The sequence below is a fragment of the Mus musculus genome, chromosome 4, assembly GCF_000001635.26.
Source record: "Mus musculus strain C57BL/6J chromosome 4, GRCm38.p6 C57BL/6J".
Taxonomy (NCBI): domain Eukaryota; kingdom Metazoa; phylum Chordata; class Mammalia; order Rodentia; family Muridae; genus Mus; species Mus musculus.
Genome location: NC_000070.6, coordinates 134001894 through 134021306, shown reverse-complemented (window position 1 = coordinate 134021306; position 19413 = coordinate 134001894). Strand labels below are relative to the sequence as shown.

General features: G+C 48.6%; 1 protein-coding gene across 3 annotated transcripts; it reads left to right on the top strand.

Moving 5' to 3' along the window:
- Nucleotides 1-2110: 2110 nt before the first annotated feature.
- Lin28a (lin-28 homolog A (C. elegans)) lies at nucleotides 2111-17977 on the top strand. Of its 3 annotated transcripts, none has more exons than XM_011250361.3 (4): nucleotides 2111-2237; nucleotides 3058-3254; nucleotides 13212-13396; nucleotides 14986-17965. In XM_011250361.3, the coding sequence occupies exons 2-4, from the start codon at nucleotides 3177-3179 to the stop codon at nucleotides 15200-15202; spliced, it is 480 nt and encodes a 159-aa protein (XP_011248663.1). In that variant the 5' UTR covers nucleotides 2111-2237; nucleotides 3058-3176; the 3' UTR covers nucleotides 15203-17965. The 3 variants fall into 3 exon arrangements, with proteins under 3 accessions (XP_011248663.1, NP_665832.1, XP_006539380.1); NM_145833.1 differs by lacking the exon at nucleotides 2111-2237 and adding an exon at nucleotides 2491-2596 and having other exon boundaries at nucleotides 14986-17977; XM_006539317.3 differs by lacking the exons at nucleotides 2111-2237; nucleotides 3058-3254 and adding an exon at nucleotides 7568-8935.
- Nucleotides 17978-19413: the final 1436 nt, after the last annotated feature.

Here is a 19413-nt window from a genome sequence, read left to right as displayed (position 1 = left end):
GAGAGATGGCTGAGTGGTTAAGAACACTGACTGTTGTCCGAGGATTTAAGTTTGGTTCCCAGAACCCCAATTTGATGGCTTACAACCTTACAACACTTCAGTTACAGGGGATCCAGCTTCTGGGGGCAGCTGTACACATATGACATACAAAACCACATACAAATTAATACAAATTTAATTTAATTTAAAAAAAAAGAGAAAGATTAAGGCAAGCAATGTAATAGGCACCTGTAATTTCAGTTCCAAGGAGGCAGAGGCAGAAGACTACAGTGCGATTAAGGCCAGCATGTGCCATGAAGCAACGCCTTGTCTTAATCAAAAGCAATAATAAAATGTCTATTTGTCTCATGTGTGTCAGGAGACTTCGGAGGAGAATCAGGCTTTTTTTTTTTTTTTTTTTTTTTTTAAGAACTTGGACCTAAGAACGCAGGAAAGATGCAAAGCAGGAAAGTATTGATGTTTCAGCACCAGGGACAGAGCTACGGGCGCTCTCAGCACCCTGGACAGAGCAAGTGATCATGCCTGCATGCCTGCGGGGGAAACCCAACCTTGTTGGAGGCTGACCAAGAGAAGCCTGGACGTTCACCTCGTCTTTCTTCTTCCCTTCAGAAGACCTCAACCACCAACGTATGAACCTCAAGAGCAACTGTATAAGGAACAGATATTGTTAACGGGAGCGGGTTGTATAAATAAAATGACTTTGGTTGATACACTCGGACAACTCCAAAAAGATCTAACAGTCCCTAGCTGGGAATAGGACACTCTTAATGATACTTAAAAATTACAGCTTAGTAGCACAAGGCTTGCCATAGTCTTTTTCATCCCTCAAAGTCCTATCTCATACTTTTTATGCGCATGCAAACATTCGTAGAAAAGAGAACAACAGTATTCCTCACAGTCATCTCCTATTCCATCGTCCATTTCTCTACACCATCATCTTTTTTCTGTCTTAGATACGCACTTGCTTATGAGCGTGCATGTATGTATGTATGCACAACTGCAGCGTGTGAACCACAAGAGATTCTACACACTTGTGGAGAAGACTGAATTCAGGATAAGCTGATGCCCCTGAAAGCAGGCTCTGTCCCTTTAAATGGGTTGTAGCTGTGGGGGAGGGGAACTGACCGGAGCTGGCATTGTCCAGTTTGAACTGAGCACCGGAAGTGAAGGGGCAGGGCCAGGGCCGTGCACTGAGCCCCGGGCCATTGTCCATCTCTGACCAGGGCAGTGGCCACCCCTCTGGTCCACCCTCTTTATCTTCTAGTAGGGAGTTTACCTCTTTAAATGAGAAGCCTCTCTCTATCCAGTCTTTTCACCAGTCATACTACCCGAAGGGTAGCTCAATTTAGGATGGTGACTGAGAACAGGAGGGTCTGGGAATTAGAGTGTCCCGGGTCTTGGAGGAAGTGCCTCCACCCACCAATCTATTCTCTTCCACCAACGGATGGGACAGGACGGGACGCGGCAGGCAGGGGCCCGATGAGAACACAGCTACCACAGAGGGCATTCTTCGAGGTTTCCACATGCTCTCTCAGGGAGCTGTACCTGGAAGCAACTTTAGGTGTAGGCTTAGGAGGGAGCGAAGGACTCTTTGCACAGAATCAACTAGGAGCTTGTTTCTCACTGGGACAAACCCAGAGAAACTGTTGTTGAAATTTGGAGATTGAGGCATCCAGTAGCACCCAGAGACAGGCCGAGTTTGAGAGGCAGCACCTAGGTTAAGACAGATCAGCTCGGTGGGGTCTCCAGCCGCTTCCTTGCACCCCTATCCCGGCTTCCTAATGTCCAGAACTCCAGGTCTATCTAAGCACACGGAGGTGGGGGGTGAGAGCAGGTCAGCGCCAAGCAGCCGGGTCAGCTCTGAGGCCTGAGGGGAAAGAGGGGGAGGGGCGCTGAGGGGCTGGGGGAGGGGGAGGGCTCATCCATTTCTCCCTTGACAGGTGGTTTGTGTTTCTGATTGGACAGCGCCACCAGGCTCACACCTCCCTCCCCCAACTCTCTGGAATGTATAATTATCTGCCCGGGGGGTGGGGGTGGTGTGTGTGTGTGTGTGTGTGTGTGTGTGTGTGTGTGTGTGTGTGTGTGTGTGTGGTCACGTGGTTATAAAACTACCCCCCCCCCGTTCCCCCCCACCTGTGTCCGCTTTGGATGCCCGCATTGAGTCCTCAAAGTGCAGGATCCCAAATTCTGGGGTACTGAAGACTTCCAGTGCAAAAGATCCCCATCTCCAGATGTGTGTATGTGGAGGGGGTGTCAAATCTCAAGGTTCTGGGAAGGGACACCCCAGAGGTGTCAGAGACCAGAGCAGTGGGGGAGGGCCGAAGCCAGAGCCAGAGGGAAAGGGAGGGGTAAGGAGAGAGGGGAGGGGAGGGGGCTGCCCGCGGGGGGTTGGGTCATTGTCTTTTAGAATTTGGGAGCCTTTGAAAAGCCGTGGGCCCTCCCACCGCTATTGTGCGGGGGAAGATGTAGCAGCCTCTTCTCCGAACCACCCCTTTGCCTCCGGACTTCTCTGGGGCCAGCAGCCGCCCGACCTGGGGCCCGGGGCCACGGGCTCAGCAGACGACCATGGGCTCGGTGTCCAACCAGCAGTTTGCAGGTTCGAGCTTGCGATTCAGCGGGCACACCTTAGGGTGCAGGGAGCCCAATGTCTAAATAGAAGGGAGGTGGGAAAGTGTCCCACGGACTTGTCCGCGGGACCCCCAAGTCCCTATGGCCTCCTGCTTCTGGGGGCCATCTCTGGACTAGGGAACCCTGGTGTTCCAGTGGCTTGTACACCGAGCCCGTGGGGGCGGAGGGAGAGAAGAGGAGGGGCCTGTCCCTCCGCGTGTGCACGGGCAACTTGTTGTGGGAAGACAAGCAAAACTTTTGGGGCGTCAGCATCCTCTGTGTAAGCTTGGGGAGGCAGCCAGGACAGGTTTCTTCTTACCAGCTGCTTGGTAGCTGCCTCCTCCTGGGTGTCTATCCGCGGGCTGACCACCGAGATCTCCCAGACGGGTCCCTGAGAGGGCCTGCGATCCCTTGGCCCCCAGCTGATCACCTGGCCCTCCCTATCTCCAGGTGGCTGCGCCAAGGCAGCGGAGAAGGCGCCAGAGGAGGCGCCGCCTGACGCGGCCCGAGCGGCAGACGAGCCGCAGCTGCTGCACGGGGCCGGCATCTGTAAGTGGTTCAACGTGCGCATGGGGTTCGGCTTCCTGTCTATGACCGCCCGCGCTGGGGTCGCGCTCGACCCCCCGGTGGACGTCTTTGTGCACCAGGTGAGACTCATTCTGGAACTTTGCTAGGGGAAAAAAAAGAAAAAGGCTGGGAGTTCCGAGGTACGGCCTTGGCTGGTGGCCCCTCCTGTCGGATTGGAGGAGATAAATACCCCTCATTGTGCGTCCCCATATTTTTCGGGACACCCCAGTTTTGAGTTTGTAGTAACTGCAGTTGTGCGAGGAGGCACTGCTGACTACCAGCACCCCCTCCCCGCCCCCTTCCGGGAACCCCTCCGGCTTACCACGTGTCTATTACCTCTTTCCCCTGGGAAGGGAGCAGGGGGCAGGGAGGTGACCCCATGTGGCAGAAACTAAGGTTGTATTGTGCTTGCCGGTGGGGGAGGGCCAGCAGGCCGACCAGGGAAGCACATGCAGGGCCTGAGCCGGGCGTTAGCGCCCTGAGTTCTAAAGGTCTGAGTCTAATTCATAGGGAGGAGAGAGTGTGAGCCATTTGCTACCCAACCTACGGGCGTGAACCTGCGACGTCAGGTTCTTCCCGTTTCAATGCAGACCTCAAGTCAGGTGGCCACCCAAAGCCAGGTCCTGTAGCCAGTGTAGGTTTGGCAGGTCCCGGAAGGATCAACGTGTGAGCTGAAAAGCTCCCCTAGAGGTCTGGCTACAGATCAGGGCTGGCAGGCACCTCTAGCTGTCCACCCGGTTCTGCCAGGAAGGAAGACCTTAAGATCCCAGGCCTTCATTCCTTGGCCGTGGCAATCCCAAGTTCGCAGTTAAAGAAGGGCTACACAGTAGGGAGTGAAATTCAGTGTCGAGGGGGCAGGCGGTAGAGGAAGACTGGCCTCTGGCCCTATTCTCCTCAGCTTGGCATTTATGGCCCCAGACAGCCATTGATTGCTGTCCCTAACATTCCTAACCCTAAACAAGGAAGAGAGTAGAGCCTTCAGGTTTCCCTCTTCCCGGCCATTCCCTTTCTTAATATCCTACCGGGGGCGGGGTGTGTGTGTGGGGGAGTGGTACCATTCCACGCTGGAAAGGAAGTTACTGCTCCTGCCCTTTTCCACATTTGGTGGGTTAAGGCTGGGCCAGGAAAGAAGAAAATTGCTAATCCCTGGCCTGCGAGCTTGACACCCGGGCCGGGCAGGGAGGGGTTACTTCAGGGAGGTTAGCTTTAGGAGCTGTGGGGGAGGGGAAAGGAGGATGTGGGGATTAAGGGTTGGAGCCTGAGGGATGGCGTTCTTGAGGGGGAGGGGTGGGGAAGGAGATGCTGGGTGGACTGGTTGGGGGCTGCTGGGAAGGCTGAACCCTGCCCTCCAGTCAGAGGTTGGGGAGTGGAAACTAAGTAGATTTGGGTTGATGGAATTTGAGGACCAGCTCTTTGCTGTTGGTGTCCTAGGGTCACTAGGCTTCTGGAATATGTGTTTTGTTTCTTTTTTAAGGGACCTGGAACAGTACCTTTAACTTTTCTGCACCGCCCCCCCCCATCACCATCACCAGACTGCTGGTTTCTGGATGGTGGCTTTGTGCCCCCCATCTCATTTGCATATGTGAATGATAACCCACAGGAAGTAATTGTGAGGCAGAAGGGAATTGGCCTCTTTAGATCTATTAAATCACTTTATTGCAGGAACCCGCACTGAATGGCCCTCCTCAGCGGGGGGCAAGCCTCCCCGATTCGGCCATTTATCTGATCCCAGAGATGAAAATTTCCTGGGCTCGAGATGGTTTGGGGAACTTCTTCAATTTTTGGAGGCTGGGGTGTAAAGGTGGCTTGAGCACTTTCCTGACTCCTTGCAAAGGCTAAGTAGGGAGGTGCCCGGGAGAATAGGTACCTTCTGATCTGAGGTTCATTGCTGTTGGGACAAATGGAGACGCTGTGCCTCCTCACTTAGGAGCCATACCAACTGGGAAGCTATAGGACATCTCAGGAGGCAGCCTTCAGTACAGACTGGCTTGGAGACCTGCCTGCGTTCGTTCGTGGGCTTTGACTTTGGTTTCTTTGGGGTTTTTTTGTTTTTGTTTTGTTTTGTTTTTGAGACGAGGCTGGTGGTGGTGGAGGTGTCTCACTGTGTAACTGTGGCTGGCTTGGAATTGCCCTGTCACCCAGGCTGGCCTTTTAACTCAAGAGAGCTGCCTACCTCTGCCTTCTGGATTTTGGGATTAAAGGCCCATGCGAAGGTTCCTGGCTGGCGCCCATATTTGAAAACCTCTCCACACACTTTTAACTGCTGTTTTACCACCACCTGCTTGGTCCACACTCCCAACAGTAAGTTTGGTCGTTGAGCTGAGGTATCTCTTCCTGAGGAATGTCGAAGATGCAGGTTAATCTCTAGAACTTGTTTACTTTGGAAGGGGAGTGTAGGGAGGGTAAAGAAATCTTTAGGGGAACTTCCTCAGCTGCCAGACCCTGGGGATGGGGTAGGAGTGCATGGTGGGGGAGGGGAAGATTGTCTCAAGATGATATTTGCCTTGCCAGGGAAAGGTGGGGGAATCAAAAGAAGACCTTTCCAGATTGAGGTAATACGGTTCCCAACATCCTGTTAACCACTGTCCTTGTGCTCAAATTTTTTTTTTTTTTTTTTTTGAGACAGCACCTTACACTGTAGTGTAGTCAGGCCTGCAAGTAATTGTATATATAGGCAAGTTGACCGGTAGTTGGGTGACACCCCTTTTCTTTGGTGTCACCAGAGCCTGACTTGTATATACTTTATTCTGTGCCCAGTAAGGTGTAGGCTGAGGGTAGGGGGGCTATGACACAGGTTTCTCTTAACACCCATTTTATTTGGCCAAAGGTCTTTAGATCTTGAAATCTGGAGTTAATTAGTTGTGAGAACCAAAATGTCTCCCTATCTTGCCAAATGTCCCTTGGGAGGCAGAATCACTTCTAGTTGGGAAGATATTTGTCAAAATTGTTAGAAGTCCCTGACCACTTATAAGTTTGGGTTTAATTCTGGTTTCCTGTGGTTCAAAATCTAAACCACCAAGATTTGTAGAAATTAGGAAATAAAGTTGTAGTGGTTTTCAGCAGCTCCTCAGAACATCAAGTTTTTGTTTTTTAAGGCAGGCTCTTTGATACCACATGTTGGGCGGTGATGCTGTACCTGCATAGACCCAGTGCTCAGATCACAGGTGGTATCAGGACCTCCCAAACCTATGACATTACATAGGTGACAGCCCAACCTGCAGACTGGTTGCCAAGACAACAGGCACCATATTCCCAACATCCACTTGGCTCACCTTCCACCTTTACCTGCCTTACTGTCATTCCCCATATAAATAAGGAGAACACCCCTCCCTCACTCTCTTCCCATCTTCTCTTTCTGCCACTACCTTGTCTCTCCCTTCCAATAAAACCTACCTCTTCCACGTGGAGCTTTCTTGGCCAGCACTTTTTAGTGTGCTGTTGAGACTTCCCCCTGCCATCCTAACACTTTATGTACAACCACCTTCTGCCAAATAAGTTTTTTTTTGGCATATATATATATATATATATATATATATATACATATACATACATACACACACACACACATGAATACATGATAATGATATGGCAAAGGGTTTGGAAACAACAAAAAATGGATGTTGATCTAGACATTAAACTAAACCAACTTCGTGAGCCCCAGTGGTTTGGACCTTCAGAAATGCCTGAGGGATGACAAATGGCCTCTGAGGGCCTGGGTAGGGCAGCTGGGTTGAGGGGCAGGTGTGGGATCTTGCCTTCCTGGCTTACAACACTGCACCTAGTTTCGATGTCTTCTGCTGTCTCCACCAATGTGGATGTCCTTTCAAGAGAAGAACTTGACTGTCTTAGTAGTTTTATAGTTCGCACTTGATCTAAATGAATGTGGAAAAGGAAAATGACTTGAGGAACTGGGAGGATCAGTAGATGATGCCGTCACCAGAGGAAACAAAGAAGGGCTGTATGTCAATGAGGCACTCGCTTCTGAGCTGGCTACGATATGGCCTGGCACATGTAGAGTGCTCTGAGCATTTGTGAGGTACTCTGAACCCCAGAACTTTGGCTTCATCTTGGAATCAAACCCAGGACACTACCTATGTCAGTGGGAAGAGGTGGCTTATGGCTTAGGGGTGTTTGGATTTTTATATATATATATATTCATTCACATGTTATTTTGTCATTAGGAAATATTTGGCGCCCTCTTTCTGAGGAGACATGCTTTTCCTGGGTAAAGGCTTTGCCACCATTTCAAGCAAAGCTTTCAATATGGTAAACTTCTGCCTTGTGGGGTGACATTGCTGCTTGTCACGAACTATCAGTGGTTTTCAGTGACTTGGTTTTGAGTATAGGACATAACTGTTGCTCAAACATTCCTAATCAGAAGTTAAACTTCATCTATCAAATCTTTAATTAATTAATTAATTAATTTTGAGATGCTGTCACTGTCACCTGCGTGAAGAACAGGTCTGTGTAGAGGTCCAAGGCTGGGGTGGAGGTTGGAGAAGTATGTGTCATTGTGACTACCTTTTGAGCACGATTTCACGGTTGCCCTGTTAGATACGTGGAAACCAATGGGGTAGCTTTCTCTATGGTTCTGGAGTAAACTCTGGGAGGTTTTTCCCTCCCATTTGCACCCTGCAGTCCTTCCTAGGGGCCCAGGGTGAGATGGGAAGAAAGCACCCAAACCTTGCAACTCCAGCATAAGGGGAAGGATCCAGAAAAACACCAGGAGAAGCTGAGGTGTCCATGCACACGCCAAGTGCTGCCCTTGCTTCAGAGCCTCGAGTGGGCTGATGCACCACCTGGTGGAGAGCTGCGGGGGAGCGTGTGGCCTGGGCCACTGAGCAGAGGTGAATGGCAGTTAACCTTAGCTTGGGGACATTTATGATACCAACCGCCAGGCCTCTAGCAGGGGAGCTCCGGCGACAGCATCTATCACTGCACTATGATGCCAGTGTTGAATCTTTGAAATTAAAAAGTATTATTTAGGAATTTTAAGAATATATGGAGCAAAAAATGATATCCGACTTGCCCTCCTGGTACATCTTGCTGGCTAAGCAAAACCAGGCTCATGGCAATAGGCCCAACACTTGTCCGTTACTGCGATCAGGGCGCTTATTTTTATCTCCAGCTCCTGTCCGGGACACTCCCTGGCTCTCCCAAATATATACTTGGCTGGTCTCACTTCATTAGGGTGTCTGATCAGATTTCTCTCCTTAAGCAGAGGCATTTATGAACCTTGTTGGGGTGCTGGGGGGGGTTGACTGTTTAGCTCCTTGCTGCGTCTAAAGTAAACATTTAATATGCATTTTGGTTTCAAAACCCAGAATTGGGCAGAGACATGTATGGGATTATGGGATCTGTCAGAATTGGAATGGCTCTGCGTGCTAGAGAAGAGGAGAGAGCGAGTCTTGGTCTTGGTCTTAATAAACTGGTTGGGATACAAGGGAAATTCTCCCATAAAGAAAGAAGCAGATGACGTGAAAGGTGTGTGCGAACTGGAATAGACCTGATAGTTGTAACGATAAGCTTTGACAAATGAGTCCAAGAAGCAGAACTTTTGCTTATTCTTCTGTCCTCATTGATGTTGGGCTGGGGTATTCAATGTGGGGCCGGTGTGGATTGGTCAAAAGAAAGAAGCAGAAGCCAGGAAGTGCTTGTAACTGAAGAGGGCGGTGGGGCACCGGGGAGGAAATGCTGTAACTGTCCTAAGTGTCATCTTCCTGTGGCCCAAGCAGGCTGCACACCTGACTTAATTCAACAGGTTGGAAAAAGAAAATGGGATTCCCGCCCCTTCTCCTGTTGAAACATTTATCTGCTGTGGGAAGGACTTGGCTGAAGGCGCCATAGGGGAGGCATCTTCTCTAGTCCATCCTGGAGGTATGGGGAGGAGGGTGGCCGGGAAGGAAGATGGCTGCTAGTTGACTAGCAAACTTCCCCTTCCCGGAGTCTGACTGGGGAAGGGGTTCAGAGTCCGTCCGTCCGTTCCTCTCATCCCAACCATAGTGGAAAGGAAGGAAGGAACTGGTCCGGTTTGAATGTGGGGGGAGGGTGGGGGTGAGCCATCCTAGGGGGATCTGTGCCCTGGAACTCCAGGAATCTGACCACCAGAACCAACCAGTGTCAACTCTTTGTTCCCCAGAGCTGGGCTCTATTGGGGGAGCTCAGACCATGCCCCTCCCCCCCCCCAGAGCCTTTTCTTTTTGGAGGGGATGGGAAGAGGGGCGGGGCCCGGCTTTGTGTGTGGTTAGGGGTGGACTGGGGGTGGTAGAAGAATTTCAGGCTCCTTTTGGATTCTGGCCCTGGGAGTCTGGCTTGGTGGGGCTGCAGCACACTGATTACCTATCTGATAAGAGAAGAATTCGAACTATGTTTTAGAAAGGAGTGGGGGAGGGGACGGGCAGCCACCCCTGGAGACCACCAGTCTAAATCCTGCCTGGCCTTTCTGCTGAGGTGCTGGCTGAGGCGGGTCTTCTGCAGATCTTCAGTGGTGGGGGAAGTAAGGGGGGCTAGTCAGTCCCCATCGCCTTACCACTTATTCTGCCCCTTTGGGCTCACCGGTCTTAGGAGTGGGAGTGGAGTAGGGAAGGCAGTTGCTCTCAGTAAACCGGACCTCATAGAGGGCTGTTTTTGGAGTTCCTAAGAATGGTTAGTAATAAAAGGAGAGTTCTCTGAGCCTCTCAGCACTTGACTCATACTGTTAACCTGTCTCCATCTAGCTTGAAAGGTAGGTAATTGGTACTCCCTAAGGATTTATACATGGCTGGTGAAGTGTTAACTACTACTCTCCATGCATAAAACCCCACAGCACAACCATAAAATCAGTCTATACTCCATTTTACAAATGAGTGAGGAGGGAACCGGAGCTCCGAGACCCGGTCCTTCCTAATCGCTTATCTTCTGCCAGCCCCACTGGACCTGGGGCGGGACCCTGCTCAGGCAGGAATTGCCTCGGAGAGTCTCCTGCTCCAGCGCCTCCCTAGCTATAGCGCCTGTTGACTTTTTTTTTTTTTTTCCCCTCGAGACAGGGTTTCTCTGTGTAGCCTTGGCTGTCCTGGAACTCACTTTGTAGACCAGGCTGGCCTCGAACTCAGAAATCCGCCTGCCTCTGCCTCCCGAGTGCTGGGATTAAAGGCGTGTGCCATGGTTGACTTTTAGGAGTGGTTTTTGGGTGGGTTCTGTGTGGTGGGGCCGAGAGGTGGGTCCTTTTGAGCTCTGTATTACTCGTATTTCCCGGTTTAAGGTTTTATCCCCCTTGCTCACATCAAATTGAGGCAGGAGGTCACCGGGCCTTGGATATTCCTGTGTGTGTGGCAATCTGGTTAGTTTGCTTGGCAAAGTGTGGCCCTGGGTTCGATCCTAAGCACCCTTCATAAAGAGTGAGAGAGCATATCTCTGCACTATCTCTATGACAGTATTTCTTGGACAGTTATACATCAGCATAAAGTGTTTAATTTGGGTGTCGTGAGACCGTTCCCATCAGGATCTGGACCTAACACACTGTTTAGGTCAAAAGGTACTTCCTGCGCTAAGATGCCTACTAGGGGCCTACATCTGTCATTCCAGCATTCAGGAGGCTAAAGGTGGGAGAGGTCCAGTTCAAAGCCACCCTGGTTTATATAAGCAAGGTAAAGAGTCTAGTGGGAATTATTCTGCCAAGTAGAATATACTGAGTGACACATACTGATGCTCTCAGACAGTCCTGGCTAGGCACACAGGGGTCTATTTTGTTTCTTTGTTTGTCTCTCAACCATGTAGACCAGGCTAGCCTCCGATGCAGTGGCTCAGCTGGGATCAAAGGCGTGCACCACCCCGCCCAGAGCCTTTTCTTTTTCTTGGTTGGGAAGTGAGAAAGAACCATTGTATTTAGGCAGGTACCCGGCCATTGAGTCCCATGTCTTACGGTGACTCTTTGTTGACATAGTTAGACATTCGGAATCCCTTACTCTAAGGGCTAGGAGGTGCTGCTGCCTGCACTAATGAGCAATGGATCTGGTCTGTGCTGAGGTGACAGCTGTGAGCTAAGGCATTTTTAAAGGGGGCTAGCCTCTTGTCAAACGGCCTTAGGTTTTTTCAAGTTTGGGTACAACCTGTGGTGTTTCCAGGAAACTAGTCTTAATAGAAATGGCTCAAAATCCTTATTTACATTCCGAAGCAAATAATTTATTTTCTGTTTCCTTGTTGGGCGTGTTCACCTGGTCACAGCTGCCCTAGGAGCGGAGCAGCTTGGGGAACAGAGCTGTCAATTAAACAAACAGAAAGACAGCAGAGTCAACAAACCTACCTCCTTGCCCTGGAATACCTGTGTAATTGCAATAACTAGGAGGCTGAGGCAGGAGAATCATGAATTTGAGGTCAGGCAGTGGCATAGCCTGTCTCAACCGTGGGCCCCCCCCCCGCCCCCTCCCCCAAACCCACAGGGCAGTGGTGTGGAAAACTTTTAATCTCAGCACTTGGGAGTCAGAAACAGGTGGATCTCCTGTCATGAGTTTGAAAGTTTGAAGTCAGCCTGGTCTGCAGAGTGAGTTTTCAGGACAGCTAAGGTTACAGAGAAACCCTGTCTCTAAAAAACAAAAACAAAAACACAAAGCAAAAGAAGAATTAGAAACTGTACTTCATAAATTCATCCAAAAAATAGGCCAAAATGTGGCATGAACAACAAATTTTGTTGATTTTTTTTTTCTCATGCTTTTTAAATGTTGGGGGTGGGGAGGCACACAGGCCACAGTGTGCATGTGGAAATCAGAAACCAACTATGGGGAGTCTGTTCTTCTGTCACGTGCACTCCAGAGGCTAAACTCAGTTATCAGGCTTGGTAGCCACTGACTTTACCCATTGCTCCATCCTGCTAGCCCCTTAATAATACCTTTTAAAGGAGATCTGTCATTCTAAGTGTTCTGGCCTTGAGGTAACTGTAGCCCAGGCTGGCCTCCAGCTGCAGCTGGTGCTTTCTGTCCAGGTTCCCTGAGTGCTGGAGTTGTGGGGTGGGCAGAAGTGGATGCCAGGTCTGGCTCATTTTTTGTGCAGTTTCCCTCTAAGTGTTTTGATAGATTTGACTGATTGTGTCTTTTTTTTTTTTTTTTAGATTTATTTATTATTATATCTAAGTACACTGTAGCTGTCTTCAGACACACCAGAAGAGGGCGTCAGATCCCATTACAGATGGTTGTGAGCCACCATGTGGTTGCTGGGATTTGAACTCAGGACCTTCGGAAGAGCAGTCAGTGCTCTTACCCACTGAGCCATCTCACCTGCCCCCCCCCTACTTTTTTTTTTTCTTTTAAAGAATTGTTTATTGGGGCTGGAGAGATTTTAAAAAGATTTATTTATTTTATGTATGTGGGTACTCTGTACACTGTCTTCAGACACCCCAGAGGACTCCTGGAATCTCTCTTCATGACATTCCATTTTTAATCGTTATCCTGAAACTGGCTTCAGTTTTCAGAAATACTATCTTTCTGATTTCAAACTTACAAGATTATAGGAATAGATTTGTCATTAATTGTGATTCCCAGATTCGTAGATTAACATTTTACCCTCTTTGTTGTATTTTTGGGGGGGGTAGGGGAAAGATCAGGAAGGCTCTCACTATATTGGCCTGAAATGCATCTGTGTATATATAGGTCAGACTGGCCCCAACCTAGAGATCCATCTGCCTTTGTCTCACAAGTACAGGGATTAAAGGCTTGTACTACCCAACATGGCCCAGTTATATTATCTTAGTAACCATAAATACAGCATTCAGTATATTTCTGTCTACACACTTTCATGTGTATTTGCTAAGAATAGAGAGTTCGCTTGCTTATGGCGGAGTGGGGGTTATGTTTTGTCTTTTGAGACAGGTCCCCTAGTATAGTTCACACTGGCCTCAAACTGGGGTGACAGGTATGTGCTGCCATCCTCTGCTCTGAGTCCATTTTCCCATCTGTGAGTTCTGTCACTTTTCTTCCTGTCTTCCGGGGGGCCATAGGTTTGCGGTTTTGATTTATGGCACAGTTATGGGGGGGCAAGTAGTAAAATCTCGCCTTTCCACTTGACAGAGCAAGCTGCACATGGAAGGGTTCCGAAGCCTCAAGGAGGGTGAGGCGGTGGAGTTCACCTTTAAGAAGTCTGCCAAGGGTCTGGAATCCATCCGTGTCACTGGCCCTGGTGGTGTGTTCTGTATTGGGAGTGAGCGGCGGCCAAAAGGGAAGAACATGCAGAAGCGAAGATCCAAAGGAGACAGGTAGGGGCCTGGAAGGGCAGCTTGTAGCTTGTGTAAGTTGCCGAGGAGATGGGGAACTTCACACGGGTTGCCACTTGGATCCCATTGCCAAAGATAATTTACGCGTGAGACTAGCCTCTATCCACTATCCACAAGGACTTTAGAAGGAAAGGTTAGAATGTGGATCTGTGTGTGATGGGGTGAGATATGGGATATTTAGTATCTACAGTTCTTGACCGGAGCTTCAACTGGTTACCTAGCGTCTGCATTTTTGCTGTGGTGCTTAAAACCTCTTAGCCTCTGAAGAGGTAATATAATTTGCCTTTAAAAATTCTTTCTTAGCCAGACATGCTTTTAATCCCAGCACTCAGGAGGCAGAGGCAGGATTCTTTAGTTTGAGGTCTACAGAGGGAGTACCGAGACAGCCAAGGCTCAAACCCTGGCTCAAAAAACAAAAAGCAAAACAAAAACACTTCACTCTTTAGCCAGATCAGGTGGTGCATGGATGTAAAGCCAGGACTTGGGAGACAGACCAAGAATGGACCAGTTCAAGGCCAGGCAGGAGCGTGTGTGTGTGGATAGATAGATAGATAGATAGATAGATAGATAGATAGATAGATAGATAGATAGATAGATAGATAGATAGATAGATAGATATAGTGTATATAGTGACACCTTGTCTTAAAAATGAATGAATAAACAAATAAATAAGGCTGAAGAGATGGCTCAGGAGTTAAGAGCACTACTCTCTGGCAGAGGCAGTCTCCTCTCTATCCCTCATGCAGTTCCTCACAGCTGGGATCTCTTTGTTCTCTTTATCTTTTCAAGTTGATTATCTACAATGTTGCAGGGTATTTGATTCCACTGGGAACCCTGAGCTTGTGAACTGGACAAACCTGTTTCCTGTTGTGTTGTGGCTCAGCCCTAGCAAGCACCTTTAACTAACCCTGAGAGCTTTCTGTTTACTGTGAACAAGTAGATGTGGTGGGCCTCAGCCCTGACACACACCCTTAACCAAGAGGTCTCTGTAAACAAGAACTAGGGGGCTGGCGAGATGGCTCAGTGGTTAAGAGCGTCGCCTGCTCTTCCGAAGATCCCGAGTTCAAATCCCAGCAACCACCATCCGTAGCAAAATCTGATGCCCTCTTCTGGAGTGTCTGAAGACAGCTACAGTGTACTTACATATAATAAATTAATAAATCTTTAAAAAAAAAAAAAACAAGAACTAAATAAAGTCAAGAATGGGTCATGAGGCAGAGCTGTTGGGGAGTGGACCTGAGAGAACCCAGGGAAGAGAGAGGAATTGGAAAAGCTTTGTTCTTGTGCGTGTTTGGAGGAGGAGGAAGGTCCGCTGGGTGCTTTCTCTGCCTCTGAGCTCCAGGCTTTTCCCAGTGTCTGACTCCAGAGTCTTCATTTGGTAAATCAAACATTTGGGATTTTGTTTTGAAGATCAGGAAAGGGAAAAGATTGATATTCAAAAGCAGGAAATAGGTCACCAGGGAGGCGGGTGATTATAGTGATAACGTGGATGGAAGTGCCAGCCTATCAGGAGGCTTCAAACAGTTTCCCCTGTATCTCTCTCATGTTATTATAATTTTGTCCCCTACCAGGTGCTACAACTGCGGTGGGCTAGACCATCATGCCAAGGAATGCAAGCTGCCACCCCAGCCCAAGAAGTGCCACTTTTGCCAAAGCATCAACCATATGGTGGCCTCGTGTCCACTGAAGGCCCAGCAGGGCCCCAGTTCTCAGGGAAAGCCTGCCTACTTCCGGGAGGAAGAGGAAGAGATCCACAGCCCTGCCCTGCTCCCAGAAGCCCAGAATTGAGGCCCAGGAGTCAGGGTTATTCTTTGGCTAATGGGGAGTTTAAGGAAAGAGGCATCAATCTGCAGAGTGGAGAAAGTGGGGGTAAGGGTGGGTTGCGTGGGTAGCTTGCACTGCCGTGTCTCAGGCCGGGGTTCCCAGTGTCACCCTGTCTTTCCTTGGAGGGAAGGAAAGGATGAGACAAAGGAACTCCTACCACACTCTATCTGAAAGCAAGTGAAGGCTTTTGTGGGGAGGAACCACCCTAGAACCCGAGGCTTTGCCAAGTGGCTGGGCTAGGGAAGTTCTTTTGTAGAAGGCTGTGTGATATTTCCCTTGCCAGACGGGAAGCGAAACAAGTGTCAAACCAAGATTACTGAACCTACCCCTCCAGCTACTATGTTCTGGGGAAGGGACTCCCAGGAGCAGGGCGAGGTTATTTTCACACCGTGCTTATTCATAACCCTGTCCTTTGGTGCTGTGCTGGGAATGGTCTCTAGCAACGGGTTGTGATGACAGGCAAAGAGGGTGGTTGGGGAGACAACTGCTGACCTGCTGCCCACACCTCACTCCCAGCCCTTTCTGGGCCAATGGGATTTTAATTTATTTGCTCCCTTAGGTAACTGCACCTTGGGTCCCACTTTCTCCAGGATGCCAACTGCACTATCTACGTGCGAATGACGTATCTTGTGCGTTTTTTTTTTTTTTAATTTTTAAAATTTTTTTTCATCTTCTTAATATAAATAATGGGTTTGTATTTTTGTATATTTTAATCTTAAGGCCCTCATTCCTGCACTGTGTTCTCAGGTACATGAGCAATCTCAGGGATAATAAGTCCGTAGCAGCTCCAGGTCTGCTCAGCAGGAATACTTTGTTTTGTTTTGTTTTGATCACCATGGAGACCAACCATTTGGAGTGCACAGCCTGTTGAACTACCTCATTTTTGCCGATTACAGCTGGCTTTTCTGCCATAGCGTCCTTGAAAAATGTGTCTCACGGGTTTCGATTGAGCTGCCCCAAGACTTGATCTGGATTTGGCAAAACATAGGACATCACTCTAAACAGGAAAGGGTGGTACAGAGACATTAAAAGGCTGGGCCAGGTGAAAGGCACAAGAGGAACTTTCCATACCAGATCCATCCTTTTGCCAGATTAGTGGAAGCCTGCCATGCACAGCAGGGTGTGAGAGAGAGAGTGTGTATGTATGTGTGTGTGGATTTTTTTTAATGCAAATTTATGAAGACGAGGTGGGTTTTGTTTATTTGATTGCTTTTTGTGCTGGGGATGGAATCTTGGGCTTCATTTGTGCTAGGAAGTACACTGCCACTGAGTTATCCCAGTAAGAATGCAACTTAAGACCAGTACCCTTATTCCCACACTGTGCTGTCCAGGCATGGGAACATGAGGCAGGGACTCAACTCCTTAGCCTTTCACAATCTTGGCTTTCTGAGAGACTCATGAGTATGGGCCTCAGTGGCAAGTGTCCTGCCCTGCTGTAGCGTGATGGTTGATAGCTAAAGGAAAGAGGGGGTGGGGAGTTTCGTTTACATGCTTTGAGATCGCCACAAACCTACCTCACTGTGTTGAAACGGGACAAATGCAATAGAACACATTGGGTGGTGTGTGTGTGTGTCTGATCTTGGTTTCTTGTCTCCCTCTCCCCCCAAATGCTGCCCTCACCCCTAGTTAATTGTATTCGTCTGGCCTTTGTAGGACTTTTACTGTCTCTGAGTTGGTGATTGCTAGGTGGCCTAGTTGTGTAAATATAAATGTGTTGGTCTTCATGTTCTTTTGGGGTTTTATTGTTTACAAAACTTTTGTTGTATTGAGAGAAAAATAGCCAAAGCATCTTTGACAGAAAGCTCTGCACCAGACAACACCATCTGAAACTTAAATGTGCGGTCCTCTTCTCAAAGTGAACCTCTGGGACCATGGCTTATCCTTACCTGTTCCTCCTGTGTCTCCCATTCTGGACCACAGTGACCTTCAGACAGCCCCTCTTCTCCCTCGTAAGAAAACTTAGGCTCATTTACTTCTTTGAGCATCTCTGTAACTCTTGAAGGACCCATGTGAAAATTCTGAAGAAGCCAGGAACCTCATTCTTTCCTTGTCCCTAACTCAGTGAAGAGTTTTGGTTGGTGGTTTTGAGACAGGGCCTCACTCTGTAGCTGGAGATAGAGAGCCTCGGGTTCCTGGCTCTCCTCCTGCCTTCTGCACAGAGTCCCCTGTGCAGGGATTGCAGGTGCCGCTTCTCCCTGGCAAGACCATTTATTTCATGGTGTGATTCGCCTTTGGATGGATCAAACCAATGTAATCTGTCACCCTTAGGTCGAGAGAAGCAATTGTGGGGCCTTCCATGTAGAAAGTTGGAATCTGGACACCAGAAAAGGGACTATGAATGTACAGTGAGTCACTCAGGAACTTAATGCCGGTGCAAGAAACTTATGTCAAAGAGGCCACAAGATTGTTACTAGGAGACGGACGAATGTATCTCCATGTTTACTGCTAGAAACCAAAGCTTTGTGAGAAATCTTGAATTTATGGGGAGGGTGGGAAAGGGTGTACTTGTCTGTCCTTTCCCCATCTCTTTCCTGAACTGCAGGAGACTAAGGCCCCCCACCCCCCGGGGCTTGGATGACCCCCACCCCTGCCTGGGGTGTTTTATTTCCTAGTTGATTTTTACTGTACCCGGGCCCTTGTATTCCTATCGTATAATCATCCTGTGACACATGCTGACTTTTCCTTCCCTTCTCTTCCCTGGGAAAATAAAGACTTATTGGTACTCCAGAGTTGGTACTGGTCTCTCTGATGCTTAGGACGCTTTCCTGGCGCATAATCCCCACCTCGGAGCGGATTGGGAAGTCACAGGACCATTATGGTTTTCCCACTTTGTTAGGGACGAATCTTGAAAGTTCAGCCCTTGTAGCACCTCATTACTCTGGATTTTTGTTTCTAGTTAAGGCCTCTTGTCCCTTCCTTGGAAGCTGCCACATTCACAGGGGATTAGAGGCCTGGCATGCAGAAGAATGGGGCTGCCTATGCCTCTGCTGGGATGAAAGGCTGGGGCCAGGGCTTAGGGCAGGAGACCCTAATAATACTTTGTCCTTTACTCCTCAAAGCCCTTTACAAATCCTAATTAACCCTTTGCAACACCCCCAAAAGGAAAGTCCCATACAGAACCGGAGAAATTGAGGCCCAAGCAGAGTCTCCCACTATAAACCAATATTTTGTGATACAGTTTGCTAACTTTCTAGTGAGTGCTTACAGGACGATTTTTTTTCCAAAGGGAGGGGTTGGGGGGGGATACTTTACCAAAGGGAAACGTAAGTATTAACCGAAAGTGGATTAAATAAATCCTCAAACTGTTACCAGAGCAGGGGGGTTGTGACCCTTTAGCTAATTGCACCAAAAGTTAAAACCCAGCGTCGCTAACTACTAGGCTTCTGTGAGCTAAGAGGTCTTCCTGAGAAAATGGTGTTATTGGCAGAAGCTTCAGGGCTCACAAAGGGAGGACAAGTGAGAGCTGATGAATGGGCCATTCATCTCTACAGCTTTGTTGAGTCATGCACGTTTTGTGCCTTCCTCAGGTAAAGCTCGACAGGTGACATCTTACCCTGTGTCATTGAGCCTACGGGGCAAAAGTTTTAAAAAAAAAAAAAGGTTCGTTGGAATTGTGAAACCCTATTACAGATGCAAGTATGATTTGAAAGAAATACTAGTTGCATCAGATACTGAAAGTTCAGTTTTTTGGCTTGTGTGTGTGTGTGTGTGTGTGTGTGTGTGTGTGTGTGTGTGTGTGTGTGTGTGTGTGAAAGCAGAACAACTTCTTCCCTGTATCATTAAATACATCAAGAGGCAAGACAATGGATGATGATGATAATACTTTTGAGGAGGCAAGTTTCCCGAAGCCCAGTCCAGGCCCAAGTTTGTTCTGTTAGGTATCTAAAAGTCCTTCAGACTAGCTATACAGCTAATGCTTTTGAGTTCTTGCTTGACCCCCAAAGCTCTCCACAAGTGGCTTATGGTGTTTTGTTGTATGTTTAAGATTGTTTCTATTTTTGTTTAGTTTTGAGGTTGAGTTTTCCTGTGTAGGCCACGCTAGCCTCAAACGCCCTAGGTGACCTAAACTGCTGATTGCCCTGCATTCGCTGCCACCATGCTTTTTTATACTGGGCTGGAAACTGAACCCAGGGCTTCTAGCCTGCTAGGCAAGAACTCTACCACTAGGGCTCTAT